The following is a 24,579-nucleotide window of genomic DNA, read 5'->3' on the forward strand; positions in this document are numbered from 1 at the left end:
TGTGACACTTACGTAAAGAATGGAATGATCTTCCGCGCATGCATTTTACGCATTAACCTGCACTTTGCGCAACTCCACACACTTTACTGTTTTTTTTTTTTTGAAATTTTAATGGGATCTGTTCATGTTTTAACGAAATACTGCCGAAAGTAATTATTAAAGGAATAGCAGAAACAAAAGCTTATCAATGTTTAACAATAACTACCTAGAAACGCAAGGCGTTAACATTTAGAAAAAAACAACCATACAGCAACATAAACTTTCCGACGACCCAGCTTTACAACTCCAAGCAACTTCATTTATGGATACTTTTCCTCTACAATAGTAAATGCAATAATTTCATTTCATAGGGATTGCCTATGATTCTTTATTTTGTAACGCGAAATTGTTTAAAACTATCGCTCTCGGCATTGGGCCCAATTAACCCAAAAAAATATGTAGGTAGTTTTGTATATTATTCATTATTTTTCCACGACATACATTATTCCGTATTTCTTTACTGTCACTAGCGTCACCATCCGAGAATAATCGAATATTTCTAACAGCTTTGTGCTTCAACCACAGACTATCAATAACATCGCCCATGTTAAGTGTTAACAAATTCTACTATCTATGATTTACAATGGCGCCTGGAAGGGCCGAGTACAACACAAATATAAATTAATTATTTTTGCGTGGTAGTAGGTATTGGAATTAAGCATTCCCTTTCGATTGTTCCTTGCGAAGATTATGGATTTATGAGTTATTAATTGAAAACTTTAATCAAATAATTTTGTATTGTGGTAATTTGATTTTAAAATTCTATGTTCTTTGAATTAAAGATATCTGTACTGGACAAAAATTAAATTAAAAATTAAGAAAACACACCACAAAAATTAATACCGCACAACACTTTTATTTATCGATTATTGGGATGGGTAAAAAAAATCATTTTTTTTTGGTTCTGACGCACAAAAACTAGTTGTTGATGATGATTTTGTACGGCTAGTTTCTTGGAATTCTTTGCCATTTGTTCGAAGAATTCCTTTCATTACATTATCAGCAACAGAAGCCGGAATATTTTCTTTATAGTTCGATAATTTGATCTGCTACATTTTTAGCACCTTGTTTCAGGCAATATTTCAGGAAATGAAGCTGGTGAAAAAATACACACATAACCTCTATCACCATTGGTGAAGAATGTTTGAAGAATTTTTGTCGATGGAATGTATTTCTTTATTCATATTAAAAAATTAGCATAAATTATCGTGATTATATTAAAACGTAGCGATAAACTATGTGGTTACAGTTATATACAAGACACAACTCGGAAGTCCAAACACTTGTACTCGATATTCAAGTTCAAGTATGCGTTTCACAAAAAATGTTGGGCTCGACTGCTAGGATCATTCGCCCATTGCCGACTTCCGTCGAGGATCTTCGCTTTTGGTCATTGACCAACACGTACAAAGAAGACATATAACCAATATTTGCTCAACTAGCAAAAAAACAAATTTGACCGATACCAAAAAAAACCGACAACCCCCGCTTCCACCGCGGACCATTCGGGCCCATCCGGCCTCCATACCGGCGTGAACGGGGAAAAACGACGGGGCCGACGACAATGTACTCGATATTGAAATATAAGAGGAGAAACGATATATAAATAAAACCACAGATGGCGCTAGCCTAATAAGAAAGAAAGAATTGAACTGAGGTGGCTTTTACTTGATGAAAATCCATTTATCAAAATAAATAAGAACTAAAAGTTCACATTTTCACGAAATTATAATATATGACATGACAATTGTTTTGACAACACGGTGTCTTTATCAAATGTTTGTTTTATCAATGTCGTTGATAAAGACACGGTGTTGTCGAAACAATTGTCATGTCAAAATATATAATTTCGTGAAAATCTTAACTTTTACTTCTTATTTATTTTGAGAAAGAAAGAATAACAGAATCACCAATTTTATAAAATTAAATCCTCGGACAAAAAAAATTAAGTCAAAATTTGTGTAAAAAGAAAATTGTGAAAAAAATTATTTAAATTCTTAAAATTAAATATATGTATACAACTGGTAAAAAATAATTTAAAAACTTGTCGTTTTATCAAAATAAACTCCAATTTTTATGAATGTCGTGAATACTCGTCAATTTAACGAATAAATAGAAAATATTTATTAAAAACTATAAATCTAAGTACCCATTGGGATTGCAATGCAAATATGTTCAAAATGGTTCGAGTAAGACAAGAGACCTTTTTTGTGGACGAGAATGATTGAAAACATTTGTCAATGACAAAATTCCTAACAAAAAGTTTTTCTTCAAGTTCTTTTACATCGAACATCTTTCAAATAGTTTGATTTATGGGAAAAGTATAAGAGAGCATTTTTGTAGAACGTTCCATTTCTTATAAAAATTATCAACATAAGACCAAATCGAAAGTACAAAACTGTGATGAGGATAACCTTTGCATTAAAATATTAACAGCTCTTACGCGGTCAGCACTTTCTAGAGGTAACTTGCAACTGGTTTTTGTATGTCAGATCCAAAAAGAAAAAATAATCATTTTTTTGATCCACCCCAATCGGTATTGGTATAATGAGCTATACTGATAGGTGCAATAAGTGTGTTTTAATTCTTTTTTTTTTTTATTAAAAATGAGCAACAAAAAAAAAACATGTCACAAGAACGCGAGGTGGGGGGGGGACGCGCGTACTCCTAATTGGTCTCCATGTTCTCCTGTTCCTCCACTGCAACAAAAAAAGCCGTAAAGCGTGCGCATCGCCGTCACTAGTGCGTCAAAACTCACCCTCGTTAAACATAAATTCCTGCTGGTACTCGCGCAGGAATTGCACAGAACGACCCTCGTCGAAAAACAACTGGTACGCCCTTTTGATGTCGTCAACGTCGATCTCGTGCGCCTTGCGCTTGCGCGCGATCAAGCTGGAGGTCATGATCAGTTGCATGCCGTAACGCAGTGACGTCTCCTTTGATATTCTGGTGAGCACCGTGAGTGCGTTGTCCGACATTTGGCAATCCTCTTCCTCGCACCGGATACTAAAAAAAAAAAAAAAAAAAAAAGAGGTTTATAATAAAATGGGGAACACGTCACGCAGGCGCCTTGCCTCAAAATCTCCCTGAGTTCCTTTTCGTCGTACGGGCTCGTCGCCACTATGATGGTCCGATCGAGGAGGTCCAGCGGGATGCCGTGGGGAGACTTGTAGTTGGTGCCCCGGATCTTGGTTATGCCCCGATTCGTCGCCATTATCACGATCGGCGCCATTTCGTTCTCCAGCGCACGGTTCAGGAACGAGAAACACTCAATGTCGAGCATGTGGACCTATGATAAAAGGAATTTATAAAAAGCGCGGAAAATTACACAAATCGGTGAAAAAACTCGAAGATGCGTTTAAAAACTGAAGAAAAAAACTGTTTACTGCCACCAAATATGACTCCCACCCCCATCCGGTGGTGAAACGTTAAATGGAACCCACTATTTTTATAACAGATTCGCATTCTACGAATCTTAATATGATGAAAAAATATGATTTACCCCACTTGTAACAATAGACGAAAAATTATTTAATTAAAAGATTATTTATTAACTGAACAAAGGACCGAAGTTATTAAATTTAAGACCCTTCCGACCTATACACGTTATTAGACAAATTGGAAAGGTCAATAAAAACCAAAAACAATTTTCTGTTTCTATACTGACGTTTCGGCAATTTTTTTCAACGTCAATTGTGAAAGTTTTTAAAGAGAAACCAGATTGGTCGGCCGCACTGTAGCAAATAGTTTTAAAAGAAGCTTAAAACGAAAACCACGTTTTTTTTTTGGAGTGGAATTCGAATCTGTAATATAAATTTGAAGTTTACAAATGAGATTTCCACACTCCTGGGTTCGTTGTCATTGGAACAGTTTTCTCATTCGATATTTCAATTTCTATTCAATTTTTTATATTAATTTTTGGATGCTCGGAAAACCATCGAGTCTTATTATGATTAAACAAATAAAAAGCACATGAAAAACTGAAGATTGGAGGAGAAAAATTAACAACATAGGCCCACAACCATTTCTCGAAAACGCCTTACAAAAAAAAAAAAACGAATACCTAACCTTCATAAGGTTCAAATTTGTAGAAACTCAATTTTTATAAATTTCATCATTGAAACAGTTGTTTTCATATAATAATTAACACACCAAATAATATTTTTGTAAAACCCGCCGAGCCTCACCTCATCGATAAATAAAACGCCCGGTATAATCTCCGCCTTGCCCTCTTCCCGCCACTCGGCCACCTTCCCGTTGATCTGCTCCCTCACCTCGGGCTTGATTTCGCCCGTATCTCCTGCAATCAGCCCCATGAGGGAGCCTCTTACATTATAATGCATACCTACCGGAAAATAGTGCCAAAAATCCGTGGGTCCTGCTGTTTATGACGTCGATCTCGTGAAGGGTCACTGTGTGGACAACCTCCTTGCGTTTCTGCAACTCGCCCTCGGGGCACTGCACAAATCGGGTCTGCTGTCCCGTGGCATCATAGTCGCGGGCCCGGGCGAACGACCTCCCCAACCGGGTGATCTTTCCGGTTGCCTTGTCGACAGTGATGACGTCGCCCGATTGCACTTTTTCCTTCAAAATGCTGTCGATCATCTTGCCGCCCAGATCGTATATCGTTTCCATGTCGGTGGTCTTGAGGATCAGTTTGCCGACTTTGGCGCCGACGCCCGTCGCAGGTCTCTCAATTTGAACCTCGACGACTTCGCCTTCGATTATTTCACTCTCCTCCCTGGAGATGGAGAAAATGAAAAGAAAAAAAAAGAAAGCATTCTGACCACTCACTTGATCCTCACACCGATACTCTTTCTGATGGCCTGCGTGAGCGCCTCCGTTTTGCTCATCTCCAGGGAGTAGATTTCCGAGCCGGCCATACTCGTGAACGGGGTATCGTAGCCCAGGGCGGCGGCCAACGCTGTAGCGATCGCCGTCTTACCGGTACCTGCATTATAAGGGGCGGGGTATTTCTATTATAAAAACTAATTAAAACAAATAGAACAACATGCAGGAGTGTTTTTATAATAGTAATACTTCCCAAATAATTTATTGTTGTATCTATTTTTATTTAAGATAAAAAAATAAAAACGTTATTTTGACCCAACGCTTATATAACAAACTACCCTTTTCGAATTTGTTTTTGAAACACCCGGTATAACCAAATTTATGCTCGAGAGCGCAACAATTATTCACAGTTTGATCAATATTGGTAACTAACCTGGTTGCCCGGCCAACAACACAGCTCGTCCCGCAATCCTGCCCTCCCGTACCATCTGCAACACAATACCGATGGCCCTTCTGGCGGAGACTTGCCCCACCATACCCTGAGAAACCTATATTTTCATTTAAAAATATGATTAGAAGCATTCGAGTTATGGGACGGTATTCTACAATACCTGTCTTGCTTCGAGGCTGTCATCTAGGCCCAGGCCGCGGATATGCGAATGGGCCCCGATTCTCTCCACGCGGGTAGTTTCGCGCACTTCGGCAATTTTTGCGGCGGCGGCGGCCTAAGAAAGAAGCCGGCGTTTTGAGGTTAGGTGACAATTTGAATTTACGGAAGTCGCCTTAAACATCCGATTTAACAAAAAAAAACTATACGTACAGCCATATTTCACTATTTAAGTCTCAAACTGAAACGGCAGACTTTAAATAAATAAATATTAAACTCAAAATATCGACAGCAACCGACACCAAAACACATCCACAGAACAATGGCAAACTTGGTTTTGGTGAGTCAGCTCAATGAATATTAGCTTTGAAATGCCCATGCAGAAATTCTTAGGTTGAGTGAATCTACATGACAATCCCATTACGTCACTGTGAAAATAAAATTTGGAACTGTAATTAGCAGAAAAGGGAAAATACATTTTCTGTGCAAGTCCATTGAACGCGACGTTGTGTATGGTGCAAATATATGTGTAGAGGTAAATTCCTAATTGGCCACTAATAACGGAGGAGATGTTCAATAATCGTGAGAAATTTTAAAACTTGTTATTCGCGGATATTTCCCCTGAATTACAAAAAACTACAAAGTTTTCATATCCTTGATGAAAACTGATTTCATCGATAAAATAATATTATATAAATAAGAGCCTGCGGAAAATAGCGTGCTCAAAATATTGCGACTCGTGCTTCGAACATATTTAGTTATAAAAAATCCCAGCCATGAGAGGCGAAACGTTGTTTATTGTAAGTATAGGCGATTTTGCTCTGCTTTTTCAGAATTTATTCACTCGTTTGGTTTGATTTATTTGTTATATTTAACGTACAACTCTTTGTGGTTGTTTTTGCATCTGCATATTATATATTAAATAAAATTGCGCGATTTCAGGTAATTATAATAATCTTGGCAACTGTGTCGTTGACTACCCCCGCACCTACTTGCTGTGGCCAAAGCAAGAAGCGGGTGATAGTTGTTAAAAAGGTTCGCCAACCACAACCTGTATGTTGTGAACCCGTTCACCAACCACCTCCGCAGCCCGTGTGTTGTGAATCGGGACATCAACCGCAGCAAGGCGGTGGTTTCGGGTTCGGCGGCGGTGGCGGATTCGGCGGTGGGTCCGGTGGCGGATTCGGAGGGGGCGGTGGATTTGGCGGCGGTTTTGGCAAGTGAAGGAGACCACATCCATATTGTGTTTTTGCTAATTTTTTAGTTGATAAATATAATAAAGCGTCCAAACTGTTTGCAATTTCCTTCAATAGTACAAGCCGGGATCATATTTATCTCGCCGTCAATCCAACGTGAGGTTCATAATTAATAATTTATTATTAATTATAACTGTCAACCAAGGTTTTAAAACCCAATATGGTAAAACTAATGTCTTGCAACAAAATAAATATTTATTTGAAAAAATATAACAAAAAACCAAAATATATGTAAGGAAACCGGCCCATCATTCCGTGTCAGCGCTGCTACTGCCGTGCATGTCTAGCGAAAAATGGTCTATGTACACTTCCTGAGTAGGTGCTGTACGATTTCTTCTACGAGTTTGACTGGCGAAGTCTTTCTTCAACCATTCTCTTGTTTCCTGACTAATGGTTGCAAATGAACTTTGGAGGTATTTAATATCTTGCTGGGATAGATTGTATTGCGGCAGGTATAAATTCTGTGAGATCGTCCGTCGAAAACGGTTCTTTAAACTTTGCCATGTTCTGTTTGGTACCGCTTGTAATTCCACCATTTTCTTCCACAGGGAGTTCGTCATGATCATTTGTCCACAATCATTATCAATGATATACCTTAAAATGGCAATATCCTCGGCCCACTTATATGAGAGCCTATTCGCCATTGAATATGCAACACCAGACTTATAAACTGTACGGCTAATTATTAGCACCGTTAATATGAAAAGTATAACCTACGAAAAATCTTTCCCGCCAACAGTGCTGCCAACAAAACGCTATGAATACTGTTTCACCCCTGTGTGCGTTTGACGAACTAGGTGGACCTCAATTTTTAAGGAAACCATATCGGGCAGAAAAATCCATTTTCCATATTTTCCGGGAACATTTATCATTTAAATAACGTGCGCCATCTCTATGATATGTGTCAAAATGGTAAAAGTTACGTTAGAAAGAAACCACCACATTTGAAGTTTCGAACGCTAAAGATGGCGTGAAACTAGATGGCGCTGTTCGAATTCAAAATCGTAATTGTGGAAAGACAACCGACTAAGGTAAAATTGTGTTAATGCTTTGAAGTCATGCCGGAATAAGATAACAAAACTGACAGATTTGAATGTGATTGCGTAATATCTCTGTAATTTCCGTAAATATTCCAGTCGCGCTTTGATTATCGATCAGGTGAGTTCGAGGCGGCAAATTTGAAATCCAGAAAATTGTACGTTTGCCTGCAGACCGTTAATAACCGTCGGCGAAAGACGAAAAACGCGAAGAATGCCATTATTGAGAAACATCCTGGGGCAATATCGGTATACAAACATTTCCACGCGTAGATCAAAGGAGAGGAATCGTTTCCGGAGCCGGGAAGCAGATCACATTGTGCACGCGAGACTGCGAGCTTCGCGTAGAGAGTCGTCAGTATTGCCGGGAACCCGGAGACGACCGGAGCGGAAACTGCGGCTAAAATCCGGACGGGAGGAGGTCACGCCCACTATATCGTCGCTATCGGAACCTGATTGTTCCTTGAAACCGCACTTTTGTTTACCGCTCGATGTAGGAATTTCACGATGCAAAAAGCAATTCGTAAACATAATCGCGAATGATCGAGTGTTCGCCGTGTAATGCGCTCTATAATATAAAAAAAAAGGATTTTGCTTCACGCGAATGATAGCGGATTGGGTGATGGGGTCCCCCATGGACCGTCGCTTTTCGCTGCTTGGTATTTTACTGACTTTTACAGGTAAACACCGATTTAGTGACAAATAATAAATATTTTTCGAGGTATCCCGTCTTTTAAAAAACAATAATAGTATGTATTAGGAAATAAATTCTTGGCTTATATTGGTTAACCTTTCACAAACATTTTAATAGAATTGTAATTGAAATTTTGAATATATAATTATTGCATGTTTAACGCTTGTTCCGGCATGGGAAAACGCGAGTCTCCCACCCCACGCAGTCTGTCTTCCATGGGTACATATCCTTACATATCTGCCTTTTAGTACGAAAGACGAATTATATGGGGTTTTTCAAAATGTGACCGAAATGTTGTTTTAATTTTATAGAAATATTTTTAAAAACATTTTCTTCTCGTGTATTTTTCAATATACCGTTTTTATAATGTTTAAAATGGCCCCTGCAGTCAAACCACAAAGCAAACAACTAAAACAAGGTTTGTGAAAACCTCTGGTCCTGCCTAACTTCAAAGGAAAATAAGACGCCGAACCAGATTTTTTTTGAGGATATAAGTTCGAAAATGGCTACGAAAAAACTGCTGAACAGTGTATTCAACAAGGTATTAGTACGCCTATTAAACAAAAGATTATTTGTTAATCGTAAATTTTAAGTAACCAGTTTAAATTTCAAATAAAAACAAGAACTGATTGCATTTGATGCACTAACACATTTTAGTAATAACAAAATCGACTTTGGATATTTCCGGGATTTTACCGCACGGGTTTGGGAGCGATCGGATGTTTTCGTAGATGTTTCCCACGCTTTGAATTTTGACGTTTGTCAATTCTGACAGTCATGTCAGTGAATGTATTCGTGTTTTGCGAAAATGTACGCAAAAACTAACGGTCGTAGAAAAATTATAGTATGCAAAAAATATTCATTGATTTCGGTTTGGTTAACACGAACATTCCTGTTAATTAATAAATTCATTTTTGAAACAGTGCCACTAATAGTACAGCGTGAATACAAATCTGCAGGAAAGGGTCCGTAAATTAAAGTATCTCATTACAGTGCTTTCGCGTCCAGGACGCGGTCTGCGCCTGACAAATATGTCGGCGCCCACAGTGCAGGACCCACGGGCCGACATGCTACTCCTTTGCCGTTTCGACATGGGCGGCGAGGAACTATACGCCGTCAAATGGTATAAAGACGACAACGAGTTTTTCCGTTACTCTCCCGGCTACGGGAACAAATATTCTCTATTCCCGATCCCGGGAGTTCACGTCGACAAAACGAAATCCGCGTGCGATCGGCACCGCTGCGACCTCACCCTCACGAACTTGACGCGGCCAGAGAGCGCGGGAGCGTACCGTTGCGAAATATCGAGCGAAGCGCCATCTTTCCGGCTCGCCTCGCAAACTCGGAACATTTCAGTAGCGGGTAAAAAGCCTGTACCACGGTAGCCTCCGATTCTTAAAATCACATTATCGGTTTTAGTGCTCCCGGAAGCCGCCCCGAAGATTGAAATTTCGCAAAACTCATATTTCCTGGGAGATACCCTGACGGCCGTCTGCACGTCTGACTGGGGCGACCCCACACCAACGCTGACGTTTTACGCAAACGGAGAGGCCGTAAGTCGGTTCATTATGCGGCTTCAAACGACCGACTTGACTTTTGAAATAAATAACATAAACATAAACGCTTTTTTTTTAATTTTGATATACTAGAAAGAAAAAGCAGCACCATAAATTTGCACATTGGTAATTGCCAGTATCAGTGTTTTACTGTTGCACGTTTTTTTTTTTCGCGTTTGTTGAAACGTTTTTTTTTTAACCTTTTTGTGAGTTATGGGTTCCGACGCATATCTGAGATGAACAACTGCTTTTTAAAGAGTAGAAACTCCGATGTTCTGATAATTATTAAGAAACGTGGCGACATCTCCCGACAATTTGAAAGAACTAGGTGAAATTAATGAAATGTGCACATTACTCACAACTTACCATGTAGCTTTTTTCGTGTTAAAAATATCTCCTAAATTCCCCGAAGTTTAAGGGACTTGTGATTTTAGTACTGTCACATCAGTGTCATTCAATAAATTGACGGATTTAGGTCAACCAATTAATTTATTTCAACACGAGAAACTGTGTAAAAAAGTTTCAATATCCACTGAAGAAATTTTAATAATTTTAAATAAATGCAAAGTCTGTACTGGGAAGATAATTTATTTAAAATAACATTCCTTCGTTTCGATGAAAAAATAACGAAATTAAATTTAACATTTGCGAACAGCTATAGTCATTAAAAATTTGGTATTATTCCTTAACATACCATTTGACCCAAAATGTATGAAGCCTATATACCTACTCTGCAATTATTGTACATCTTTTAAAGGTAGCACCGAGAGAGTTTACAATCGAACAAAAATGTTGCAAAAAACAAAACACACACACACAGAAAATCCATGTGTAACCATGGTTACCGCCATCATAAAAAAGTCATACGAAAACTAGGGTTATGGTACGTTACCGGCTGTCGTTACTATAGGTTCTACGTGGCCTTTTAAAAGTTCAATATCGCTTCTGCACAAGCGCAATTAGTTAGTGGCACTGATAGGGACACGTAAAAACTGCTTTTCTCTCTGATATAGCTCAATTGATCTGCAGGTAGCGCCGAAGTACGTCAAAGAATTGAAACCTCAGATGCACTACGTCAACCACAGAATCAAATTGGTGAGGAACGTCATCCAAATGCGCGTACCGCTCGACAGGAGGGTGCTGAAAAATCACACGACGTCGTTAGATGTGGCGTGCGCGTCAACCTCGGACGTCGCCGGTTCGTCGCTTGCCTCCAACAAGTTCGTGATGCTGATGGACAAGAATCAGCTGGTCAACAACGAAAAGTTGTACTCGGACAAGTCTCGGGCGCGAGCCTCGCATTTTCTCGCCTCGTTCCGCTTGTGGAGCTGCGCGATCATTTATTTCACGTACGCACATTAATAGATAATCCTTAACGGATCCCCGAGCCCATATCAATAGGATATAGTGTTAGAAAATGTGATCTTTTCTATTTTAATGAAGACTAAAAGGTGATCAACGCGGTACACGCCGAAAGCGCCACCTTGGAGCCGAAGTCAAAACTCGTGCATCTCGTTGGGAGTTTTCGCCGCCAAGCGTCGCGGTGCACAATTCTGACAGGTGGAAAAATTTAGGTTCCAATTTTTTTCAGTGGTTAGGAAATGCGGTTTTTAAAACTGACACGTTTAACCATTTCAGTCAAATGCCAAAGTTGAATTACGAAACACGATATATGTATATTTTTTGATATGTTAGTACTGAATATTTTCCGACGCTCTGGATCTCCAGGATAATTTTGTAGGGTGTAACGACTGAAGACTTTCTAGTGCATGGTTGTATTATATAAACACTACTTTCCAAACTTTTCATGTTTATATCAAGAGTGGTTTTAAAATTATTAGACCGACATTTGTTGTCTCGGAAGGTCAGAATAAAAAAAAACGTTGCTAATAATGTATAAACTTGTAAAAAAAATACTATATTTGTCTGCCAACGCTGTATAATAACAATTAAGAGGTTATTAAAAAAAAAAGTAGCATCATGTGGTTTTTAATTATCTCACCCATCGCGTTCTGTACGGAAATAAGTCTTACCGCAGCGTCGTCGCAAAATTCCTCGCCGAACAAATAACCCATCATGTTTAACAAACAAGAATTGTATAAGATATGAAAGATGTGAACGATTGGTGCCCCGCGGCATACTAATTATTGTGCGAAATTTCCAGCGTTTCGTTATTACGCCGACTGCCGGTCATTCCGCGCAAATCTCATAAAAATTGCGGAGATCCTTGACATTACACTGTGAAACAACCCATCTTCATCAAGATATAAATACAAGTTCCGCGCCCGGATCTGTTTCATTCATCAAATTCTTTCGAGGTCGCAGTGTTTCGGTTTTCGGCGTTATTACGACTATTATGTTCTCGATTTATAAGGTAAGTTGACGGTATATTTCTTTTTAAATTGTTTTAAATTCTCGAAGACCACTTACATTAATTTCTGACATCCGAATGTCACGGATGACGATATACGAGGGCAGCGCCAAAATTTCCCGGCCTGAACATGAAAGAAACAAAGTAGAGTAATAATTTTTTATTATTTTTCAATACTTAACTTCAATACCCTCTTTGTTAGCAAGTCAATCCCGTTAAAAAAAATCTTTTGTGTGCACAATGAGCTAAAACAGCCACTTGTATCAGAAAGCTTAGTAATTTGCTAACCCTTCTTTTGTCAAAAACTTTATGACTCGATTTTCGTTATTTGCGACATTTTTTCAGACACGTCTTGTTTAAAATGCTGTCAATCAAGAACTATTTGACGCAAGACTCCATTTTTTTTTCGCAGCCTACTAAGATGTATATTTAAAAGAAGACAAAGTTTTATCGTGATTCTGGGCTGCATCTGTCTGGCCGGGATATTTTGGCGCTAACCTCGTATGTATGTAATAAGATCGCCACGTTAATGACGTCATCGGTTTCTTAAAACTACATGATATTATGGGGCTGTTCCAATTGCCTGCCTATGCTTTTTTATTTTCCGGCTGGCGGATTTTCCGCATCTCAAGCAAAGCGATGATGTCACCAATCCAGTTCTGCGTTTTGTTGTTTTTTTTTTTTTAAATCTAGTTGACGTCACAGGTGCTGCTAATTTGCTCGCTGATCGTATCGGCGCTTTCGGCGCCCACCTTTTTTAAACACGGCGGATATGGCCACGGGGGCGGATACGGAGGCGGTTACGGCCACGGCGGCGGCGCCACCGTCATAGTCGTTAAGAAGGTCTACACGGGGTACGGTGGGCATCACGGCGGGTACCACGGGGGACATCACGGCGGCGGTTACGGAGGAGGTTATGGCGGGGGATTCGGAGGCGGTTACGGCGGAGGATTTGGAGGCGGTTTTGGAGGCGGATTCGGTGGCGGTTTTGGTGGGGGCTTTGGCGGTGGATTCGGTGGGGGGAAAGGCTGGGGAAAATAGCAAACTGCCGCGTTTTAGATCGTAATAAAGGTTTTCGTTCGCTCGCGGCGTTTTTTTTATTCGTAAAAATAATACCGTCCATCCGTGAATAAAACCAACCAAAACTTAAATAAATATGTTAATAATAATAATCGACAAAGCAAATAAACCCCCTCCCTCAACTGTGCACTCCTTCGTTTGCGGTTTGCGCCGCTTCCTTGCGCTCCCTTTTTAGCAGCGCGTCTTCTATCCGCGCCTCCTCATAGAACCTGAGACGTTCCTTGTCGCCGAGGTTCCTGCGGGGGCAGAAATAAACGGTTATCGGGTTTTCGCTCGCGCTCACCCCTCTCCCGATTACCTCCACGTCTTTGACACCAATTGGAACATATCAACGCTCTTAAGGCCCGGATACAGTTCCGCGAACTGTTTGGACACAGTTTTGGTAAACAAACGGAACGCTTTCTGGCCGAGTCCCTTCATTAAAGGGCGGTACCGGTTTCGCGTCTTAGTTTTGGGCGGAGCACTGGAAAAAGGAATTCAGGTTGCACCACCCATAGCTGAGCCCACGAAAGTTTTTTGTAAATGTGCTTTTAGTAACCGGAATTTAAAAAGGATAGATAAGATTGACAAATCTAAGACCCTGCGCATAAAATTTAAATTTGAAGTAAAACATCATACATCCTTTTTTAATGACCTACCAAAGTCTACCTGATAAATATTTTTCATGGTAAAAATAATATCAAGTTCACCCAGTGCTCTTTAACTATGACGTCACACGAAACGCCCTGTGCATTAAACGTCACCAGGTGGAAATTGTTAAACTAACCTAAACTCGTTTATCTGTGGATTTTTTTTATATTTAATAATTATTGAAGGTTGGGATGGGAACTTTACCGCAATTTATACGTTACTTTATATAAGTTATGGGTAAATGATTTGTCCGTTTTAGCGGGCTCAAAGTCGATTCAAACTTCGAATGCTTGTGTTCTAAATTTAGGAATAAAGATAAAAATAGGTGGACCCCAATATAATGTAAAAACCCGAAATTAATAACTTTTTTGTTTGTTTGTTGTTGTTGTTTTGTAGAACTGTTTTGTTTTTGTTGAATATTTTATCTGTAATAGTAATTACGTCATTTTTAAGACTAAGTTTGCAAGAAAAGAATAATTATCAAAAGGATATTTATATATATGCACATATAACTACATAAATATTTTAGGTCATATTATCTAATGCTACAGGGTAACTGTTGGCGTTAAATGTATGTTTTTCTATTTGTTTGCGGTTATTGTGCCCATAGAGGTAAAATTTATTTTGCGCAGGCGAGAATTTAACTACTCCTTAAGAAACTGGACGCTCTTCTGCTTATAATTATTATTGTTAAAGTTTCTCGATTATCAGCATAGCTCTATGCGGGGGTCCCAATTATAATGTAGAAACTTAATATCGTATTCAGCGAAAAAAAACAGTTTTTTTTATTGTTTTTAGATTTTGATTTCAAACTTGGTAAGAGAGTTTTAGTTAATTTAAGTAGACAATTTTTTTCTCTCTGAAAACTGAAGAAACTATTTTTATTTAGAGTTGCGATACATCAAGTAATGGTTAAGCAAATGCATGTTTATTTATACTATAAGGTTGTCTTTGAGTAGTAATAATACGAACGAAGTTTGAGAGCAAAATTTAAATGAGATTTTTTACCAATAGGGATTTTTTTGCAATATTTTAACACCCTGTATGTTATGTTAAGACATAAGTTTATACGAAAAATTTATTTTTATCTGCAGAATATGCTGTTGAAGTTCCTCGATTGTAATTTAAACCACCTAGTATAACGAGTAACCATTTAGCTCGCAGCTTTTCGTAGCGTTATTGACTTTTGTTCACGTCGTTTAATGCTCGTTTTTAATATTCAACCGTGAATTACAATTACTTAACTTTTTACACAAAACGATTTTAAAAATGCAATTTATTTTAGAGAAAACAATGCAAACAATAATTTTTCGGTAGAATATTCGGTAAAAATAATTTTCACTCGCAAAAAAAAACCCTATGCCTTTTACGAAACTTCTGGATTCCTCCTGCGTCGAAATTGCTGACGTTTCGCCTATCATCCTGTTGGCTTCTTCGGAGCTTGACTGAAACCGACGCAGGAGGAATCCAGAAGTTTTGTAAAAGGTATTACAGTAGCCTGTGGAGGTTTCTTTGAAGAATTAAAAAATCCTATGCATCACCCTGTATCAAATTATATATATATTTTTTTTAAATAAAAACATACCCTTACGAGAAAGGTTGAATCATTGAAGACACAGCACCATTGGTCCATTGTTGATTTATATTTATTTTTATCTTGTTAGATGTTATCTTTGTCTAGTTTTTATTTTTCAACGTACGTGTCTCAATATGAGAGGGTATAAGTACCTGGTGTCTTTTTTCGACACGTCCAAGCGGTTGGCGGAATCCTTCCACCCGGTCGCATCCTTCGGGTCGACCGATGTAACGGGTCTGCGTTTGGGATGGCCTCCCGGGTGTCGCTTAAGTTTGAGCTGGTCCGAGGAGCGGAAGTAGCCATCTTTGCATCGGGTGGCCGACACCTGAGCGCCGCTATAACCGCCATTCGTCGCGACGATGTTGAGCTGCGTATGTTTGATGAGTGGCACGCCCCTCAACATCAGCTCGGACGCTTCCAGCTCGCTTACCACGCGCACCTCGGTCGCGTTAAGTGGAGCGACAACCGCGTTTTCCGCGTCCCTCCGCTGGCTCTCCTTCAGCGACGTCTCGATGAACTCGCTATCCGATTCACTCTCGGCGATTTCGATCGTTTCGCAAGCTGGCGGCGCGAGACCGTCCGCGGCCACCACGACCGCGTCGTGGCCGGGCCCGCCTCTTGATCGATATACCAACCAAAATGTTTTATTTCATTTTTAAATGGGCGTCTAAGCTATTATCTTCATTCGGGTTTAAAGGCCGTCGTCGATTGGCATTACTTCCTAACGTTTCGCTAGCACGAGTGACGAGCTTCTTCAGAGGTCCTTCCATCTCCGATGTTGGACGTAGACTGACGATTTCTCCTGCGCAGGTTGTATTTATGCCGATTGGTGGAGGGCGGGGCTTGTTCCGCTTCGGTTGGTCTCGGGATATCGATCGGTACTGCTCGGGCGTTCCTAGCTAGTTACTAGCATCGGTCAACGGCTATCACAACAGATTAGTCAGGGAAGCCATTGAGATTCAAAAACACCCACACAATTTCAACCGAAAGGAGGAGACCCTTAGACTCAACCAAATCTGGAACCCGATCCTTAGGAACGCCCGAGCAGTACCGATCGATATCCCGAGACCAACCGAAGCGGAACAAGCCCCGCCCTCCACCAATCGGCATAAATACAACCTGCGCAGGAGAAATCGTGAGTCTACGTCCAACATCGGAGATGGAAGGACCTCTGAAGAAGCTCGCCACTCGTGCTAGCGAAACGTTAGGAAGTAATGCCAATCGACGACGGCCTTTAAACCCGAATGAATATAATAGCTTATCAACGGGCCGCGAAAGCCTTAACCAATTTATCAAATGGGCGTCTATTCCACAACAAACAAAAAACGCTGCGTCAAGATATTTTTGCACAGAATATGTACTTTCAAAGCTTTATTTTACAAACCACTCAACTAACCATGTCCATGTCCGCTTACTTACAAAACACCCTGTACAATCTGACTCAAACAAGTATATATGGCATGCAAAAATAAGTATTAAAGTTCATAAATGCAACACATTCAAGATTTTTTTGAGATCGAGATTTTCCGTCAGCTTTTGCGATATTTATTTCAACACGGAGCCAAACCTAAAGAGTATTTTTTTAGATATTTGAAGAATTTGGTTTAATTTACTAGACATATTAATATCGTTTTCACTAACCTCCGTATTATTTTCGTTTTTTACGGCATTTACTTCAATTTTAAAGTGCTATGGATATTTTGAAGGGCGCACAATACAATTTTTTAACTGGTCGTGCTTTTAAAAGTGGGGTTGGAGTTACGGGGTGATTGAAAGCCCTTTACCCCCTTTATTTAGTTTTGGGGTATTGTATGCGTACAAGCTATTAAATCCTCAATTTTGATGATTAAAAATTGTTAGCTTCAGTTAGTTTGAATGTACCATCTGTAGAGTTACTTTGTCAGTCCACTTTTAACAAGTAGATACAGAACGTATAAAAAATGATTAAAGATCATAAATATAATATATCATAAATTACATTAAAAATTTTTTTGGTGATGAGATTGACATTTTTCGTCAGTTTTTGAGATATTTACTTCAATGTGGAGGCAAACCTAAAGAGTATTTTTTAGATATTTGAAGAATTTAGTTTAATTTACCGGACATATTAATACCATTTACACTAACCTCACCAATTTTTTTCTAACTACAATTTTAGAGTGACATGGATATTACAAAGAATACAAGTTTTTGAGTGGTTTTGCTTTTGAAAGTGGGCTTGTTATTATTAACCATGATTACCGGACAGTTCAAAGCCCCATCAATAGAGTTACTGCGAAATTTGCGATTTGCATTACTATTTTAATTATTGTTATTTATTTCGTTTTAGTTTATGATTTTTCTTGGTGTATACTTTCACTTAGGTATGTTCGGTGCCAATATTGATTTGATACTCAACTTTTATTTCAATAACAGGTAATGTAGATAAAAAAAAAAACAGTTGATTCCTTTTTTGCTCGCCCATCCCATTTATTTATATCTATGAGTCACTTACCGTGACTCCAGCGAGTCCAAGTCGACTACCACTTGGGGTTGCCCAAGGTGCATCGTGGAAAGACCCGGCACAGGATCATCCTCAGGTTCGAATATATCGCTGATGGTACTTTCCTTGTGCGCAAACAGGATGTGCGCCTCATAGTTCTCCACCATCCCGGTATTGTAGGTGCAGTACTTGCATACCAGCGGGACGAATCCGTGGATCGACCAGCTGTGAATCTCCAGCTCACTAAGAAAATAGTTAAGGCTTCAAGAATCGCCTTGTATATCGATTAACTTACTGGCTCTTCACGCCCTTGTATGAGCACAAATTGCACCTATACAATTTATCACAGTAGTTCAAATGTATCTTAAAGTGTTGCTCAGTCAGGCATCGCTCCCTGCAGGCCGGACATGTATGGGGCGCCGAGGGTGACCCGCTTTCGATGGAAGTCAATATTTTCAACATCCCGTCCCCAAAGTGACCACCTGCGTCGAGCCCCCTCCAAGATTTTTTCATTCCCTCATTGTTTGACCTAAAAATAAGTGCCGACACCATCTTGTTTGCACGTCGCAGGTCGAAAAGTACTTATTTGTGCAAGCGTGTTGCAGGTAGTCCTCAATCTCAACAAACTCGAAAGGGCAAAGGGGGCAGTGGTGCGTCGGTTGGGGAGATTCAATCCTAAAATATCGCATTCCAAAACACATCTTAAGCAGTGGGCAACTCAACCCTCATACCTCTCAGGTTCCGTTGGTTCAGTACTGTTCGGTACTGTATTGTGTTTTCGTTGATGCCTCTCGATCTGCTTAAGGCGGATGGTTGAATAATCGCAATAACTGCATGAATACAGCTCTGCATCGCTGTCGTAGTGCAACCTCACATGTTTCAACATGCTCCATTCGGAAAGGCAGGTAAATGAGCAATACATACACTGGAAGCAAGCCCTTGAGCCCTCATCCTCAGTTAAATCCGTGTCACTGTTCAAACTGCACTTCTTGGGCCACGCACAATCACTCGACACACTATCGTCACTAGTCCAACTTTTCATAGACCTAGTTCTCATTTTTTTACTTTTTACCTGGCGATCTGTGTTATTTTTTTTTCTGCGCCTCACGAAACGCCTCCCAAGACGTTTCTTTGACCGTGGAAATGCTTCCAGACACAGTGACAAAAAGTGTTGGTACAGCTGCACACTACTTTGACAATCTGCACAGACAAACAGTCCTTGGGCAAACTTCTACAATTTTTTAATTAATTACGCGAAAATATGTCAACTGTGTACATACCAGGCCTGGAAGACAAGCTTCAATCATACCGATGCCATCAGAAAGCAGCAAATCTTTGCATTCGTTATGGTTAATGGTCGTCGAACATATCCTACAAAATGCTTGGCCAGGTTTAATCTGAAACGTGGAGTCGTCTGATTCATCCCTGTTTTGCAAATACTTCGTCTTGAAATTGAATGAGCTCCGGAGCACATCGTCGCAAGTTTGGCAGATCTCGGAATGGCGAAAAAAATCTTTGTCCTACGGGTTATCCTACAGTTAAAATTATAGGCGTATTAATTTTGCGAAACTTAACGAAAAAATCGCTCACAACAGTTTCCAACATTTCCATCGGACGGCCGTCCAAATAAACGCTACATGTTAAATTTATTTGGTAGCACAGATCGCATTTTTTTTGCACCTCCGCTATTTCCATTTTTTTCTAAATTAATAAGTTAATTAATTGTTGAACCGAAACCAAAAACTATTTTGCAAACCAAACCTCAAAATAAATACCAATCGTTGTCAAAGGCAGGGTTCACGGATGTCACGTTCAGTGCACGGAATAGTGAATAGCAGGATTCACATTATTTTTGCTTCACATTCAAGCGTCCCAATAAAGTTTTTTGTGGCTTCGAATTCAATAAAAAATGCGTCTCTAGCTAATAAAGAATACTTAATCTTGATTTTTTTATGCTGTGGGGGAGGTCCTACTCGTATATTCTAAATAAACCCGCCGATTGTCTCATTAAAGGCTTCCTTTTCGATACTTTCGGGTTTTATTTTTTTCAGCAAATTCTTATGAATCGTTTTCACCAGTCATCGATTCATTGATAAAAGATGGAAAGGAAAAGAAACTTGCAAATATTTCATATTAATTTATTAGTGGTGCAGGTTCGTTACAATTGAGTATTGGGTTTAATACGTCATCCATATCATTAAAGTTATATTAAACAATTTATAGAGTGCTATTTTATTGCTAAACATTTACATTTTCTGATGCAGAAAGAGATAAAGTGCGGTACCGGTTTCCTTTATCCTAAAAATTCGAAAATACATTAAAATACGACAAAACCGCTAATAAAAACGCAGGCAACACATTATACACCTCTTAAAAACTTTGATAAACATTTTTAAAAACCAGTTTCACAGATTACATGATCCGTTTTCTCTTTGGCACCTGTCAGCGGCATTCAATAGTTCACTCGCGCGAAAATTTACAATTATCACATCCTCGATTCTTTGGTCTATGGTAACGTCAGTATTCTGTGGCCTATACGAATTTAATACATTCAATCTAAAAAAGAAGTTTTTCCGTGTGTGTATGTGTGTGATATGACTTTTTTTTTACAAAAAATATCGCCCACCCCCGACTCCCGAACAGATTCCTTCGGAGTTTTAGCAGCAAATCGCTACGACAATCGGCAGTAACACGTGGCCAAAGAACGTTGACAAGAGCGTGCGGGCAGAACTCTGGGGCCAGTGGAACTTTTGGTTATTTACGTTCTGATTCGGATTGATAATCATGACGTTCTTGCTGGAGGCGAGCGGGGGCGAAAGCAGCGGACTTATGCCTTCCGTCGACGAGATGCACGAAATTTCCAGCGACGTACCGGTCAGCGACGGGATTGTTTTCTTATCGAGCAGCAAATGCAACTGTATTGTGGCCTTTTGTAACTTAACCCGTCCGTTCGTTTCGTCGCCCGGTACTTTCACCACTTTTTCGCTGACATGCGGAACCTGTGGAAACGTCAAAAGTTATACAAAAAGTTTTGCTAGAACACAGACATTAGATTGACATTGACAACTAAATGCTGTCGGCGCATGCGCCACGACTTGTCCGCCATGTCTGTGGGAAGCAACCGCAACCTACAGAATCCGTAGTAATCAGTTAAAAGTAATTGTTATCGGTCTGTTTTACGTTGAAATTGTTATTAGTGAGCACACTTCTTGTCTGAGTGTATTTGTGTCATACGGTTTCTCTGTTTTTGTTATTCACGCCGGTTGGAGACCGTTTGGTCCGTGGCAGAAGCGAGGGCAGCCGTTTTTTTCTTTGGAATTAAGCCGTTGTTTTCGGTAAAAATATTTTGGCATCAGTTTGGTTCTATCTATCGTGTATATTTAAGCGTTGTAAGTCCGCTGTGTCCGTTATTCACCCGGATGGTCCGTGGCGGAAGAAAGGGTAGCTGTTTTGGTTAGTCAGTTAGTGGTCCATAGATAAATTTGGAACGAGTGTATACTTTTTTGGTGAAATGTGATCATAGTATACATGTCGGTAAGTAGCTGAAATTCAAAAAAAATCCTCGACGGATATCGGCAATAGGTGCGTGTCCTTAGAAACTTGCCTAACGTTACGCAAATTGGAAAGAAGAAGAAGTGTTCTGTGCGCGTTGGCTAGAAACAAAAGTGCAAGTGGTAAATACGGGTCGAATTTGTAAACCGCCGACGCCCGTCGACGTTAAATTACCTCCGACATCATCGGATTGATCCTTGACGTCGTCGGAGAGTGAAAAATTATGCGCTGGGGCCGGACGAATGCGGAATGAGGTGGATGTTTAAAATGCTGGACGGGCCCCGGATAATGATCGGTTCAATTTGCGCGGGGATTTACTCCGCGAAGATTTATGGGGCGCGCGGAGGTGACGTCACTATCTGGCGAGCGTCCGCAAAAATACGCTCACGGATAAAACTCGCTTGCTAATTACTTACGGCCTGTTTATTTACGTAAAACTTTAAATTAGGTTTCGGATCTCCCGGGCCTGAGGTGCACGTGGCGTACAAAAGCTCGCCCGTAACATATGAATTGCGGACATCTTCAATGGCCGGGTATTCATCAGGAATGGCTGAAACAAACAATACATTTATATACCTCGCTTGATTCTATGGGATGTATACAAGCCTTTATATTTCCGCGCTAACACACTGGTCATATTCTAGACGCGCTTGATTGCTTTTGGGATTTTTTACATTTTGCTTTGTTTCTAAATTTTAATGAAACAGTGGTTCAACATCGTTTTGAGCAGTTTAATGTGTGGAATAACTAGTTACGTTCAACCTAATTTCAGAATCACGGAGTACAATGAGTTATAGTATCTGTGTCGATCGGTAACCAAAAACAAATGTAGGCAATGGCCGAATGGTTCTAGACGTCTTGCCCATAATTTGTTTTTGGAAGGTATATTGATAACAACAAATATTTAGTAGTCTGTGATATTCCTATAGTTTTTTGATTATGATTTATCAGTTTATTGCTGATTTAGTGGTCTTTCTGTGTTCGCGCGACCTTTCGCCGGTATACAGTCAGTCGGTAGTCAGTTGGAACCGTAATCACAAAATATTTTGAAGATGTCAGAGTTCAGTGCTGGTTGGTTAGTGAGTATTCATCATTATGAAGGACAAGGACAGAAATGGCAGAGGATTCAAAATTTCTTCGGCGAAAATTATATCAATGAAATATACTTTGCTTCCGGCTTACTTGATTCTATACGGGACTGTCGTTATCGATTACATACAGACCTTAGCTCGGACAGTTTCGAGACTAATGGAAAAGCAATTTCGGGTTTTAATTAATTACGTGGCCGGGATGCTCGGCAAAAAACTGATGACTTTCTCGCGCGCCGTGTGTATCGGCCCGGTTTTTCAAGAAAACGACCGAGCCTGCTCGGATAATGGGAAACTGCCGCGCTCCGGCGAAAAAAAAAAATGGCGAATCGGAACCGTCGCGGAAATTAGAGTTCAGAAATCTTGTGCTGCGCCATTTAAAGCTTGTTTTTGTTCGCCCAATCGTTTAATTGGATATTCGACCCGCGCACGACATTTTTAAAATCTAAACTAATCTTTCCCGTTCTTGGCGGTAAAACATTTGTATTGACCTGTCAATACGCCGAGACGTTAGAGCTAAATTAGTCCAAGGCTTTGCGAAGAGTATGCCAGGAAACATAAATAATACAAGTGTCGAATTGGTTGCATAATCCCAAAGTAAATTCGTTAGCACGTGACGTAATAACGCATCCGAATCTAACACATAGCTCGGGCACTCCATCCCTGCGTCTTTACGTTTGTAATATTCGCCTGACGCTGCGAAGATAAATCAGGGAAGGAATTGTTTATCTTGAATGAAATATTTTGTTTTAATAATTAAGTTTTTTTTTATTTGGGCTTCTTAGTTTTGGTTAGTTATTACTTACTTATAATGCTAGTGGGTTGAAATTACATTTATTTTAACGGATACAGGAGGTCTGGTACTCATTTCACAATACAAGAGTCAAATAGGAAATTTACTAATGCTACAGTAACAATTATAAAATGATATAAAAAGAAACATAATACATAAAGACGTTTTATTTCTTTCTTCATGTAACTCATTTGTTTCAAATTTAAAATTGCTGTTTGATAGTGATATTCTTATTCACCAATATAAGCCCAAAACAGACAATTTAGGAAAATATCTGCATAGATGACTAAAAGGTCTATAAGTTTGTGGCTGGTAAAATAATGAGCAAACCACAATCAAAAATATCTTGTAATTATTGGAATTTAAAACAACTTAAAAATTTTACGAAAAACTACTACGTCACTGCCCTGCGTTCGATTGTTTGGCAACTAATAACTGCCGTCAAGTCGATATACTGTGCTGTTCTCTCCTGAAAGCCGGAGCAGGTGTAGTAGAGTGCCCGAACTGTGGTTATAGAGCTTAGTCTATCCTTTTTGGTTACGATGTAACAAGCTAACCTGCGACAGTGACGTTCTGGGTCTGCGAGGCGAGTCTGAAGGCGGGCGCCTCACTCGAAACCTCGCACCTGTACGCTCCGGAACTGTACGGCCTCGCGAGGTCGGTGAGCAGGAGGTCGCATTTAGTACGGTCGCACCTTGACCTCTTGGTATCAACGAGGACTCCTGGCACCGGATACCGTGTATAGCTGTCGGTGAAACTCGGCGTGTATCGGAAGAATTCTTGATCGTCTTTGTACCTGTTTCAAAAAATTCCGAATCAGACGCTTTCATGACTGAGACATTTGACGAAAGCTGAGATAAGAATTGACATTGTTGTTGAAGTTCAGACCATAAACCCATAGTTCTCGATAGATTCATGCATTATTACTTCACATATTTCGCGAAGAGCTTTATGACAATTACAGGGTATGTTGGCGTAATTTTGCTGCTTAACATTTTAGGCCAGAGGTACGTCGAGAAAAGGAAAA

The 24,579-nt window shown here is 39.8% G+C and overlaps 6 protein-coding genes across 13 annotated transcripts in view; 3 read left to right on the top strand and 3 right to left on the bottom strand.

Annotated features, from left to right (window-relative positions):
- Positions 1–2,078: 2,078 nt before the first annotated feature.
- On the bottom strand, positions 2,079–5,788 carry LOC132706055 (ruvB-like 2). The gene is made up of 9 exons (XM_060677128.1): positions 5,651–5,788; positions 5,442–5,555; positions 5,264–5,378; positions 4,834–4,990; positions 4,389–4,780; positions 4,227–4,339; positions 3,114–3,328; positions 2,798–3,045; positions 2,079–2,738 (listed from the first exon to the last, which is right to left on the bottom strand). Exons 1-9 carry the CDS (start codon positions 5,654–5,656, stop codon positions 2,707–2,709), a joined length of 1,392 nt encoding a protein of 463 aa, XP_060533111.1. The 5' UTR covers positions 5,657–5,788; the 3' UTR covers positions 2,079–2,706.
- Positions 5,789–6,083: 295 nt separating this feature from the next.
- Positions 6,084–6,732, top strand: LOC132706697 (short stature homeobox protein 2-like). Its single transcript, XM_060678173.1, has 2 exons — positions 6,084–6,237; positions 6,380–6,732. Exons 1-2 carry the CDS (start codon positions 6,214–6,216, stop codon positions 6,659–6,661), a joined length of 306 nt encoding a protein of 101 aa, XP_060534156.1. The 5' UTR covers positions 6,084–6,213; the 3' UTR covers positions 6,662–6,732.
- A 1,392-nt stretch (positions 6,733–8,124) lies between these two features.
- On the top strand, positions 8,125–11,947 carry LOC132706512 (uncharacterized). Of its 3 annotated transcripts, none has more exons than XM_060677870.1 (4): positions 8,125–8,410; positions 9,418–9,786; positions 9,844–9,977; positions 11,010–11,947. In XM_060677870.1, the coding sequence occupies exons 1-4, from the start codon at positions 8,335–8,337 to the stop codon at positions 11,340–11,342; spliced, it is 912 nt and encodes a 303-aa protein (XP_060533853.1). In that variant the 5' UTR covers positions 8,125–8,334; the 3' UTR covers positions 11,343–11,947. The 3 variants fall into 3 exon arrangements, with proteins under 3 accessions (XP_060533853.1, XP_060533854.1, XP_060533855.1); XM_060677871.1 differs by lacking the exon at positions 8,125–8,410 and adding an exon at positions 9,228–9,358; XM_060677872.1 differs by lacking the exon at positions 8,125–8,410 and adding an exon at positions 9,291–9,365.
- A 77-nt stretch (positions 11,948–12,024) lies between these two features.
- Positions 12,025–13,530, top strand: LOC132706513 (keratin, type II cytoskeletal 3-like). 2 transcript variants are annotated; one of them, XM_060677873.1, is made up of 2 exons: positions 12,025–12,354; positions 13,045–13,530. In XM_060677873.1, exons 1-2 carry the CDS (start codon positions 12,337–12,339, stop codon positions 13,390–13,392), a joined length of 366 nt encoding a protein of 121 aa, XP_060533856.1. In that variant the 5' UTR covers positions 12,025–12,336; the 3' UTR covers positions 13,393–13,530. The 2 variants fall into 2 exon arrangements, with proteins under 2 accessions (XP_060533856.1, XP_060533857.1); XM_060677874.1 differs by having other exon boundaries at positions 12,051–12,354; positions 13,057–13,516.
- LOC132706511 (uncharacterized) lies at positions 13,495–19,907 on the bottom strand. 5 transcript variants are annotated; one of them, XM_060677866.1, is made up of 10 exons: positions 19,695–19,907; positions 19,400–19,639; positions 18,851–19,350; positions 18,702–18,794; positions 18,415–18,648; positions 18,132–18,362; positions 16,068–16,254; positions 15,790–16,004; positions 13,730–13,894; positions 13,495–13,667 (listed from the first exon to the last, which is right to left on the bottom strand). In XM_060677866.1, exons 1-10 carry the CDS (start codon positions 19,812–19,814, stop codon positions 13,550–13,552), a joined length of 2,103 nt encoding a protein of 700 aa, XP_060533849.1. In that variant the 5' UTR covers positions 19,815–19,907; the 3' UTR covers positions 13,495–13,549. The 5 variants fall into 5 exon arrangements, with proteins under 5 accessions (XP_060533849.1, XP_060533848.1, XP_060533852.1 ...); XM_060677865.1 differs by having other exon boundaries at positions 15,790–16,254; XM_060677869.1 differs by having other exon boundaries at positions 15,790–16,254; positions 19,400–19,651; positions 19,713–19,833.
- Positions 19,908–20,262: 355 nt separating this feature from the next.
- Positions 20,263–24,579, bottom strand: part of LOC132706103 (uncharacterized) — a 39,374-nt gene continuing 35,057 nt past the window's right edge. Inside the window, exons 3-5 of the mRNA XM_060677211.1 lie at positions 24,110–24,348; positions 22,088–22,221; positions 20,263–21,118 (exon numbers count right to left, since the gene is read on the bottom strand). Coding sequence (XP_060533194.1) covers positions 20,777–21,118; positions 22,088–22,221; positions 24,110–24,348 — 715 coding nt within the window. The 3' untranslated portion in view covers positions 20,263–20,776. The remainder of the gene's footprint in view (positions 21,119–22,087; positions 22,222–24,109; positions 24,349–24,579) is intronic.

Source organism: Cylas formicarius, unplaced genomic scaffold (assembly GCF_029955315.1).
Source record: "Cylas formicarius isolate icCylForm1 unplaced genomic scaffold, icCylForm1.1 PGA_scaffold_8__14_contigs__length_24414737, whole genome shotgun sequence".
NCBI classification, from domain to species: domain Eukaryota; kingdom Metazoa; phylum Arthropoda; class Insecta; order Coleoptera; family Brentidae; genus Cylas; species Cylas formicarius.

Excerpts from the sequence above, each read along its gene's own strand:
- LOC132706055 (XM_060677128.1), bottom strand. Across the intron at positions 5,379-5,441 it reads ACAGCCTCGAAGCAAGACAG|GTTTCTCAGGGTATGGTGGG; the intron begins GTATTGTAGAAT and ends ATGAAAATATAG. Across the intron at positions 4,991-5,263 it reads GTTGTTGGCCGGGCAACCAG|GTACCGGTAAGACGGCGATC; the intron begins GTTAGTTACCAA and ends CTTATAATGCAG.
- LOC132706697 (XM_060678173.1), top strand. The coding sequence starts at position 6,214 with ATGAGAGGCGAAACGTTGTTTATT. Across the intron at positions 6,238-6,379 it reads GAGGCGAAACGTTGTTTATT|GTAATTATAATAATCTTGGC; the intron begins GTAAGTATAGGC and ends GCGCGATTTCAG.
- LOC132706512 (XM_060677870.1), top strand. The coding sequence starts at position 8,335 with ATGATAGCGGATTGGGTGATGGGGTCCCCCATGGACCGTCGCTTTTCG. Across the intron at positions 9,787-9,843 it reads TCGGAACATTTCAGTAGCGG|TGCTCCCGGAAGCCGCCCCG; the intron begins GTAAAAAGCCTG and ends TATCGGTTTTAG. Across the intron at positions 9,978-11,009 it reads TTTACGCAAACGGAGAGGCC|GTAGCGCCGAAGTACGTCAA; the intron begins GTAAGTCGGTTC and ends ATTGATCTGCAG.
- LOC132706511 (XM_060677865.1), bottom strand. The coding sequence starts at position 19,814 with ATGGAAATAGCGGAGGTGCAAAAAAAATGCGATCTGTGCTACCAAATA. Across the intron at positions 19,351-19,399 it reads AAGCTTGTCTTCCAGGCCTG|AAGTTTGCCCAAGGACTGTT; the intron begins GTATGTACACAG and ends AAAAAATTGTAG. Across the intron at positions 18,795-18,850 it reads GAACCAACGGAACCTGAGAG|GATTGAATCTCCCCAACCGA; the intron begins GTATGAGGGTTG and ends GCGATATTTTAG.